Source organism: Asterias amurensis, chromosome 12, assembly GCF_032118995.1.
Source record: "Asterias amurensis chromosome 12, ASM3211899v1".
Classification (NCBI taxonomy): Eukaryota; Metazoa; Echinodermata; class Asteroidea; order Forcipulatida; family Asteriidae; genus Asterias; species Asterias amurensis.
In genome coordinates, this window is record NC_092659.1 from 19,210,619 (window position 1) to 19,220,498 (window position 9,880).

Here is a 9,880-nt window from a genome sequence, read left to right on the forward strand (position 1 = left end):
AAAGTTTGTGTTGAATACCGCAATAATTAAAAACACAGTCCACATGTCATGCATGTCAACACGAAGACCACTCAGCTAGCAGCTCAGCTCAACTTCAGTTCTGGAACTTTGAATTTGTTCATAATTTCTTCACTTTTTTGGCAGAACTTTCGCCATTTCTGTGGGTACAAACTACCATCTCTTCATGAGGGAATCCCAAACTAGTTGCGATAACGTAACCCTCCTCCCGACGGCCGCCTCCGGCCTGGCGGCCGTCGGGAGGAGGGTTACGTTATCGCAACTAACGTTATCGCAACTAATCCCAAACTAGAACTGATCGCAAGGATGGTAAGCATCGTCATACAAAGTTGTGCTTTCAGGATGTAACCAGCTAAGGTCTCGAAATCAAATTCAATGAATTATTTTAATGAGAAATTACTTCTTTCCTCAAAAACTACGTTGGCTCCGGGGAGCTGTTTCTCACAATGTTTTGTACTATCAACAGCTCTCCATTACTCATCATCTCCAAGTAAGGTTTTGTGCGAAAAGTTATTTTGAGTAATTAGTGTCCAGTGCCTTTACTCGTTTGTTTGTGTTAATTCAATTTTTTACTTTTATCATAACGACAAAATAGTTACGTCTGTCGCCCTCACTCTTGGTTAAAGGAACACGTTGCCTTGAATCGGCTGAGTTGGTATTTGAAAAGCGTTTTTAACCGTTTTTTATAAAATGCATATGATTAGAAAGATAAGTAGAATATAATGATCCACACAAATATCACTCGAAATTGCGTGGTTTTCCTTTTTCCTCGCGACTAACACGGTCGGCCATTTATGGGAGTCAAATTTTTCGGTCGGCCATTTATGGGAGTCAAATTTTTGACTCCCATAAATGGCCGACCGTGTTACTTCGTAAAGTAAACGGAAAACCATGCGATTTTGAGGCAATTTTGTGTGGATCATTGTATTCTACTTTTAAATCATCTTTCTAACCATATATATGTGGTGAATGCCGCATGCATGCCGAACCAGTTCATGTAAGAGGGAATGAAAGTCAAGTCTAGCCTGTACAGCCAAACTTCAGAGCTAGCAGCGCGAGAGCGCATGACGTACACAATCATTGGATAACTTTCTGTATGGCGCCACCACTTTTTCACTCATTTTTAGAAAAAGGGATATCTCATTGAGGTAAATTAGATACTATATTATTTCATATCGAATGAAAAAGTGGTGGCGCCATCCATACGGAAACTTTTCCGGTAGAAGTGCTGAGGTAGGTGAAGCTGGGGTGAAGTAGATTTGTTTCTGTGTCACATCACAACAAATCTACTCTCAGGCTGAGCATGGCCAGAGCTGATCATGTTCTACATGGGCTGTAGTATAGCATTACATCACACAGTGTAGCACAGCATAGCACCAGCATTGATGAGATTTTGATCGACATTCTTTCATCCATTAAACATTTAACTATAAACGTTAACTACTTGTTATATTTAACTTAGCCCACTTAATACCACCATACTAGCTCAATCCATGTAGCCCAACCACACTACTCACTGCATTCCATTGTTAATAATAATAAGTACAGTTACACTACAGTATTATTAGTAAAAATCCTCCATGATTGTATCAAGGAAGAACTCTCAATCTCATCATTGTTGACGCGGCATGCATGCATCATTGAGAGGAAGATTGGAACTATGATTTCGCAGCCGTCGATTTCACAAACTCTTCCTAACTTAGGATTAATCTTAGGACGGGTTCAGATCCGTATCCAAATACGTTAGGACGCATTGAACCCATCCTAAGTTAGGAGAGGTTACTCGTCCTAACTCGAGTTAGGATTAATCCTAGCGTTTCATGAAATCCGCTGCAGGCCCCCTAGCAAACTCGCTCCCTGACAAAGTTGCCCCCAGACAAAAGGAAGGGGAACTGGTTTCTCATTCAAGTCTAGTAAAAAACCGAGACACAACCAAAGTACAAACACTGGCTGTAACATCTGCAGTTTAGGGAAGGATATAAAAATGTGTGTTTTGTGTTCATTTTATTTCTTAGGTGACACTTCATTGACATCCAAATTATACAGATGGAGCTAGCTTCAGATGTTGACTCACTGCACACCTGCACACTGTACCCTAGCTAATCTCAGGGGGCGTAATTTCATGGGCACCGTGTCTACTAATAATGCACACATCCTCAGGCCAGGCTTGACTTGACCTGAATTTGACCTTAACACCATGGCTAGATCCCTGGTATCATTTGTCCAGATAAAGAACCTATTCAGTTGTTACTGGGCACCATGCCAAGGATTTATTTATTCAGGCCATGCAGTCAACTCATGGCCTTGGAGTATTTGCAAACAGTCATTAAACAGAAAAGGCACGTGTAGTTCACATTATATATTGAATCTTGGTACCTGGGTGCAGTGCAGTCGCCAATTCTCAGTTACGAGATTTCATCATCGGAAGGAGAGTTCATTTAAGAATCCCTCACCAGCAATGGAAACAGAGATGATAAAACGGACAGCATTGATAGAGAATGGAGGCGGAGAAGCGTCTTGCGACGGTCCGGTACCCTCAGATTTCTTATTGCAGTATCATCCTGCTGATTGGATGAAACAACTTCAACTTATTCCAAAGTATAGAGTAAAGGTAGGTGAAGTTTATTCAGAAAGAGCTTTATTTCGTCTTTATAAGTTTTTATTACCCTCAAAATAGAATGCTTATAACTCACTATAAAAGGGAAACTGCGACTGGGTAAATTTTGACAAATTTGGGTTAAACAAAGACAAATTTACTAGAGTGGGATTTGAACCTACGACTGCTGAATCAACATTCCAGCGCTCTACCTAGTGAGCTATCGTACCCCTAACTGGAGGTTTCCCTATTTTGTCTTGTTTGGGGTACCAGTCAGAAACCATACAAAGCCTTCATTTAGGAACACTTTACAAAAATGAGTGAAGATCACCAACTTTTTAAAAGTAAGATAAGTTTATATTAGTAGTTTGTATGAGGCAGTTAGTTCTTTTCTTGGAACCAAGATAAACCAGAAAAAACCCTGTTAGGCCTACCTCTCAATGTGCAAAGTATATATTTGTTTATGACGATTGTTTGATATTGGAGTATTTACCCATGGTGTGTAATATTAGACTACAAAAGACACGGCTCGACCCTAGCCATTATCAGGTACCTGAGCACCATATCAAACAGACAGAGCTATAGTTCTGTTGTTGAAAGATTTCTTGCCAGGTTTTTGAATGATGCAAGACCAGCCCAGGTCATGCTGTGCTGTGCTTTGTGGTTGTACTATCCAGAGCTATGCTTGATGTAGACGCAGCTAGCTGTATATACTCAGCTTGGCTCTGGTCTGGCATGTGGATTCCTTTTAGTTTTCACACAAAACACATTCCTTGGAAAAATATCCCACGGAATTCTTGAGAAATTTAAAATTCCACCTATCATGTACAATGTGCATAGCCTTTTGTGTGCAATTGCCACTGGATGGTCATCATTTTATGTCAAGCACTTAGGATGAAATAGGGAAAAGTTTGTCAAAGATTCTCTCAATATATAAAAGCAGTCTCAAACGGCACCCACTCAATTGCCGAAGTGTCCTGTGCTTTTGCTGTGGTACCCTCTATCTGCAAGGTTCCAATACAAGCTTACATTTTCCCAATAGAAGTGCCCCTTAACAGAGGGAAATTGCTGTGCCCATTCAAGCAAGAACGATGTTCACAGCCTGATCAAGTACTGTAGGGAAACTTAAGTCAGTTCAACAAAGGAGAAAATATCCAGAATTGTGCACAAAACTGTGTGCAAATAATAACTGTGATAGCTGTTGACCCAGACTTTGTACATAGATTATAATATGATAATGTGTGGCCATAACTGTCTGGGTATTTGGTGTCAGGGTCGGGTCACTGGAGGTCAGTCTGTCTGACAACTTGAACAGATGTCTCTCCAGAAAGTGATTATCTCTCAAGTTTCAATACTGGCTGAAGAAAATACACAAAATCAAGTGTCAGCTGTGTCATTTTGTAAAATATGTCAACATTAATCAAACTATACTTTTCCCTGAAGATGAGCAGAGTATACTGTTTGAAGTGCTGCCATAAAGACTTCCCACTCATGGTTGTATTATGGTGTAACTGGCAAGTTTGACTAATAGTTACTTTTTATTATCCACACTATGCAAAGTTTCAAACAACACTTGAAGTTTGATATTGTAAAATAATTGGGAAACAAACTATAAATCTGAAGGGCCCTGGTGTACCAATACATTATTTACATGAAATTCGGTCATCAATATGTGGAGTAATCTAGGATATCAATGAGTATGACTCCCCAAGGTCATTGCACTTTGAAGAAATGGCTTAATAGGTCATTAGGGGATTGCCTCAATGGTATTCTGTTTCTTGGGTTAAACAATAATTATTTCCTTTGACAAACATTTCCAAATTCTCTTTTTGTTATTATTATTTAAAGCTCATCCATGGAGTCACCCCTATCCAGAGATGGTACCTTCCCAACGTTCCAGCCAATTTTGAAATCCACATCAAACGAGATGACCTGACAGGATGTGAACTTTCTGGTAACAAGGTGAGGAAATTTGATGACACTGAAAGATTTTTGATCACAGTAAAACCATTGTTAGGGTTTAATTGATTGCTTACATGGATGTTGAAATTTAGTTATCTTAACAAAACTCAAGAATGCAGGCCTCAAAATAAGCCGCAGCACCCACAGGAATTGCCGTGGTACTGTGTGCTTTTGCTTTACGAATTGGCACAATAAAAAAAAGTAAAACTTAAATTTGGGGGGGGGGGGAGTTTTTCACAACTATTTCTCAGGACATTTGATACTGGTATTTACAAAGTTCATCGAATGGCTCATCTAAGTGTCTTAATTTTCTTTTCCTCCAAGAGTTATTCTATTTATTCTCCACACAGGCTCGTAAGCTTGAGTTCCTCCTTGCCGACGCCATAAATCAAGGCTGTACCTCCGTCATCACATGTGGATCATCACAATCAAATCATTGTCGAGCTACTGCCATAGCAACAAGACAGCTTGGCCTGGAACCCTACCTTCTACTTAGATCTCCCGTCTCAGTAAGTTCAAATGTACTGAACATTCTTTGAATCAACTGTACCAGCTTTTTTAAGTTGACCTTTATCCCGATGTGGTCTGGTTCCCTACCCTCATGGTGACAGGGATAGTCTTATTCTCATTTTATAATGGGACCAGACTTATTTATCCTGCCAGCCTCAGTTTGAGTTTTAATTTAATTGAATGGAAGACAAACAAGATGGTCAACCAATTGATGTTTGCTGAACTCAATTCTATGCAGGATCCAAATGAAGTTGTTTGTACAGCAAATATGTTCCTGAACCGTCTAATTGGAACACATGTTTATCTGCTACCTAAGAAGTCTCAATATTCAACGGATATAAAACCACGTATGGATCAACTGGTACAGAAAATAAAGTAAGTTTTCAACACTCTATATTGCTTTTGAACTCCTTCTGTATGTGAAAAGGACGCTAGGTGGTGGCAGTCTCTTTTTGTAACTTTATTGTTGTCGGAAATGTGTGTTTGTTCGAACTATGTAATCAGGAAAAATTACGGGGTATGGCTTTTGCCACTTAGTGACCCAGTTTTAATACTAACCCGATTTTATGGTACTGACCCAGTTTTAGTACCGACCCAGTTTATGGTACTGATGAAGCTTAAGTTTGAGAACTGACAAAGTTGTAGTACTGACCCAGTTTTATTTTGACCCAGTTTTAGTACTGACCCAGTTTATGGTACTGATGAAGCTTAAGTTTGAGAACTGACAAAGTTGTAGTACTGACCCACTTTTAGTATCGATCCAGTTTTAGTGACCCTGTTGTGTAGTACTGACCCAGTTGTAGTATTAACATGCTTATAGTACTGACCCAGTAATGTTGATTTCTATACAGAGAGGAGACGGGTGAGAGTGCCTACCCAATACCAATAGGTGGCTCTACAGCAATAGGTTTATATGGCTATCTGGAGGGATTCAGGGAACTACTGGATCAGGTGAGGATCTTATCTTATTGACCCTGCAATTAACCCTCAATTACCCCACAATTACCCCTCAATTACCCCACATCCCATAAGCCCATGCCTCGCATCTATTTGATTAGGGTACACGGTAAACAAAGCCAAACAACCAATGCTGACCAGGGCCCAATGTCATAAAAATGTTAAGCAGAAAACACTGCTCGACACATTTCTTTGTAAAGCAGTGGGGAACCAGTCCCAACAATGCAAACTTAATGTCATTTTGGCTGGTAACCTGTTCAAAAATACTTAATTGTGCTTAGTTAGTTTTTGTGCTCATAGTCTTTACAAAAATAGTTTCTTTTTTTAGCTTTACGTGAACTCTACAGATTTGTTGTTTGTTAACTTTTTTGAGAAATTCTTTTTTTGCCATTTACCATGCTAAAATAGCGTCTTTCCACTAGACCACTGAGCTTGCCTAGTAGTCAGAGGCAGTTTGAATCAAATAGTTTAGATATATTCTACTATACGTTTTCAAGATACGCACAGCTTGTTTACAATCAATCATTTTGGTTATGGTTTAATTTGACCTAGGGTGTTGCAGACCAGTTTACAGACATCGCTATTGCATGTGGAAGCAGTGGTTCTACTGCTGGTCTGGCTCTTGCCAACTACCTCACCGGCTCCAGACTGAAGTAAGTGCAACCCAGCAGCAGTCAATGTGATATGACAGACCTATCTTTAGATCAGCTAATAAAGAAAGGAATCTGGCCTTAATTGCTTCTCTTCTCCAAGGAGTATCAATGGAGGTCTTTAAAGGTTGAGATAGTAGCTCTGAGAGGTTTATACTCTTGGGGTGTTGAGAAAGTTCCTATCAACAGTTGAATATGAAGGTTGTGGGTTCATGCCCAACCTTAGGTGCTTTAGCATAAACCAGTGTAGAGCAAACATAGGCTCTCACTGCTTCACATGCTTGTCTTAATATGAAAATTAAAATGTTTCTTACAGAGTCCATGGCTTCATCGTCTCGGATGACTCAGAGTTCCACTCTAAACAGATCAATGACGTCTTGAGGGAAATGGATGTGAAGGATAGCAATGGTAAAGTCCTGCAGTCTGAAGATATTGTCCACCTAATAGATGGAGTCAAAGGAAGAGGCTACGGACTGTCAACTCAAGAGGAACTGGGTAAATAAGAAAACAAGAATAGAATGAAGTCATTGAAAGAAGTTTTTTTATACATTTAAATAAATGGTATTACCTAAGAGGTTTGCAGCAACACCGTGTGAAAATTTCTTTTTGAGTAGTGTTGGTTTTGAAAAACCAACGATTAAACGATTCAATCAGTAAGCTCTGATGAGGTTGCGGTTAAAAGATTTCAAACTAATTTGTACAATTTGTACAATTTTTTTAATCCACAAATATTTGCTGATATTGAGTTCTATATGAACTCAAAATTCTCTCCTTTAGAATACTGTTCGAAACGTTGAGACCACATCGGTCCTTCTCATCATAGCCAACACTTCTCCCAACCCAAAGTAGTTTCATACATTGTTGTTCCTGCAAGTCTACTACTATTGTTTTTCTTATGATCCAAACCATTTAAATCTTAAAACTTCTCTGACATTTTGTTGTTTTTCTTTTGCTAGATCTTGTTGGTGAGGTTTGTAGAAGGACTGGTATTATCATTGAACCTGTGTACACTGGTAAGAGCGTCCATCATCTACTCAGGCTAACAAAGGAACAACCACAACTATTCAAAGGCAACAAGATACTCTTCATACATTCAGGTGAGATGGTTAAATCAATGTGTGAGGCTGTTTCCAAAATGGCTTCTACGGCTATGGCTAGAGCTATGGCTGATTGCTGTGTCAGCATGTGTTGAAGTACAGGGTGCTCTTAGCAACAGCCATAGCTGCTACGGCTATGGCTAGAGCTATGGCTGATTGCTGTGTCAGCATGTGTTGAAGTACAGGGTGCTCTTAGCAACAGCCATAGCTGTTACGGCTATGGCTAGAGCTATGGCTGATTGCAGTGTCAGCATGTGTTGAAGTACAGGGTGCTCTTAGCAACAGCCATAGCTGTATCCAAAACTGCCAATTCAGGTATCGGCCTAAGGGCCTAAGGGCCTTGTCATATTAGGCAACTTTTGCAGGCATTTGGAGGCAACCAACTACTTTGGTAGCACATGGGTAATTTTCCAAGCAACTACCTGGACAAATATGAGAAAAGTCTTATGTGAATGTATTCTCTTCTCGGAGATTGCCTTGAACTGGTTGCGTGTTAAGACTATGCTAGAGAACTGCTGTCCCTTGTGGGGTTTCTATAGAAGGCTGGGTGAGTAGGAGTTGGGGAATGGGGTCACTGGTTACTATCTAAGACATTTAGATTTGTCTCTTATTTCTCCTGAAAGAAAGAGATAGATACAGAAGCTTGAGGGAGGCACCAATATGGTAAGCAATTATATTGAGATGTAATGCACAGGTGTCTCTCTAAAAGAGTGGCTCAACAGTGACTAGTGTTGTCTTTGTGTGTTCAAATCTGTAATTGAAGGAATTTGTTTTGAATTTTCTTCAGGAGGACTTTTCGGACTCTTTGATGGACGTATGGATGAGACAGTAAAACAGATGGGCAGAGATGGGAATCATATTCATGAATGGATGGAACTCAGCGATCAAGCCCCGGACTTGTCACTCTGACTCTGAACTCTAGTGAAGGCGCCCTCTGTTGGTCAACAATGAACAGTTATTGAACATTTTTAGATTGCCACAAAATAGAGCAGAGTAGTGGGTCGTGCTTGGTTTTGGGTCCGTCTTAATTTTAATGGCGGACTACTTTTCTAAACACTCTAAAAACTCAATCTTCCATAAGTTATATATGAATTATTGCCACTGACTTACAATCAAAGTGGTCAAAAAAAAGATCAACATAGGCTTGAATGAAGTCGGAGATCTACACCTACTAAATGAATCTTTGATGAAGTTAAACTGGCCCTACTTACTTACTGAATGTCGCCCTCTACTGGTCAAAGTGGGACAGCCAGAATGGCCGTAACTTCTACCTCCATGTTCTGCTTATAGAGTAAATTTTCAAGACCCAAATCTCATCTCTACTTTACTGTCATTAAGACTTAATTTGGCCAGTCCCACCAGTCTCGCTTTGTTTGAGACATACTCCCATTTGTTGTATTTGCTGAAAAGGTCAAGACTTTTTCAGTTTTTCTTTGTATGGGCGTTCTACTACCATCCAACTATAAGTTGTCTAGTCCTAAAGATGGCGGTCTCCGTTTTTTGTCAATAAGAAATGTTCAGGGTTTTTTTTTGGGGGGGGGGGGCAGTAGAAGCCATACTTTGCTTATGTTTTTGGGTGGATACTTGTTCTCTTAGCACAAAGCTGCTCATAATTGTTTTTAGAAGATGTTAGACAGTTTATTTTAAGCAGTGTTCTGGATTGATTAAATCTCCGAGTCTTACTTTGTTTTGGCAGAGGGCCGTGGTTAAATCTTCCCAAATTTTGTAATATATTCGCAACACACCAAATGCTCTTTGTAAAGATTTAAGTAATTTGTATTTGCAATTTCCAACGAAATTGAATAAATTACAACTTTAAATGCATAGCATTACGGATACTGTAATTTATTCCTTACAGGGAAATTCAAGGTTTCCAACATCCTGGCTCTATGGAAGATTATTTTTGCAATTTTATCTGTCTGTCATTGAACAATAATTGTATAGATTTTTATGATTTCTACCAGTATAAAATTATTTTCAACGTATGTTTGTCTGTTCTATTTGCAATATAAAAAAAAACAGGAATTTCGGAACTGGAATAAATTTGATGTTTGTGCGTGTATTTTGTGCTGGTCTGGTGTAACCTTGAA

General features: G+C 39.4%; 2 protein-coding genes across 10 annotated transcripts in view; one reads left to right on the plus strand and one right to left on the minus strand.

The window, feature by feature from the left end:
* The first annotated feature begins 1 nt into the window (after nucleotide 1).
* On the plus strand, nucleotides 2-9,827 carry LOC139944981 (uncharacterized). 9 transcript variants are annotated; one of them, XM_071942193.1, is made up of 11 exons: nucleotides 3-164; nucleotides 311-327; nucleotides 2,034-2,629; nucleotides 4,463-4,576; nucleotides 4,927-5,085; nucleotides 5,325-5,461; nucleotides 5,938-6,037; nucleotides 6,596-6,696; nucleotides 7,010-7,188; nucleotides 7,650-7,790; nucleotides 8,578-9,827. In XM_071942193.1, the coding sequence occupies exons 3-11, from the start codon at nucleotides 2,216-2,218 to the stop codon at nucleotides 8,697-8,699; spliced, it is 1,467 nt and encodes a 488-aa protein (XP_071798294.1). In that variant the 5' UTR covers nucleotides 3-164; nucleotides 311-327; nucleotides 2,034-2,215; the 3' UTR covers nucleotides 8,700-9,827. The 9 variants fall into 9 exon arrangements, with proteins under 9 accessions (XP_071798298.1, XP_071798294.1, XP_071798295.1 ...); XM_071942194.1 differs by having other exon boundaries at nucleotides 3-160; XM_071942197.1 differs by lacking the exon at nucleotides 311-327 and having other exon boundaries at nucleotides 2-160; nucleotides 2,065-2,629.
* Nucleotides 7,079-9,880, minus strand: part of LOC139944980 (transcription initiation factor TFIID subunit 6-like) — a 39,778-nt gene continuing 36,976 nt past the window's right edge. Inside the window, exon 15 of the mRNA XM_071942192.1 lies at nucleotides 7,079-7,184. The gene's annotated coding sequence lies outside the window, so the exon portion shown is untranslated. The remainder of the gene's footprint in view (nucleotides 7,185-9,880) is intronic.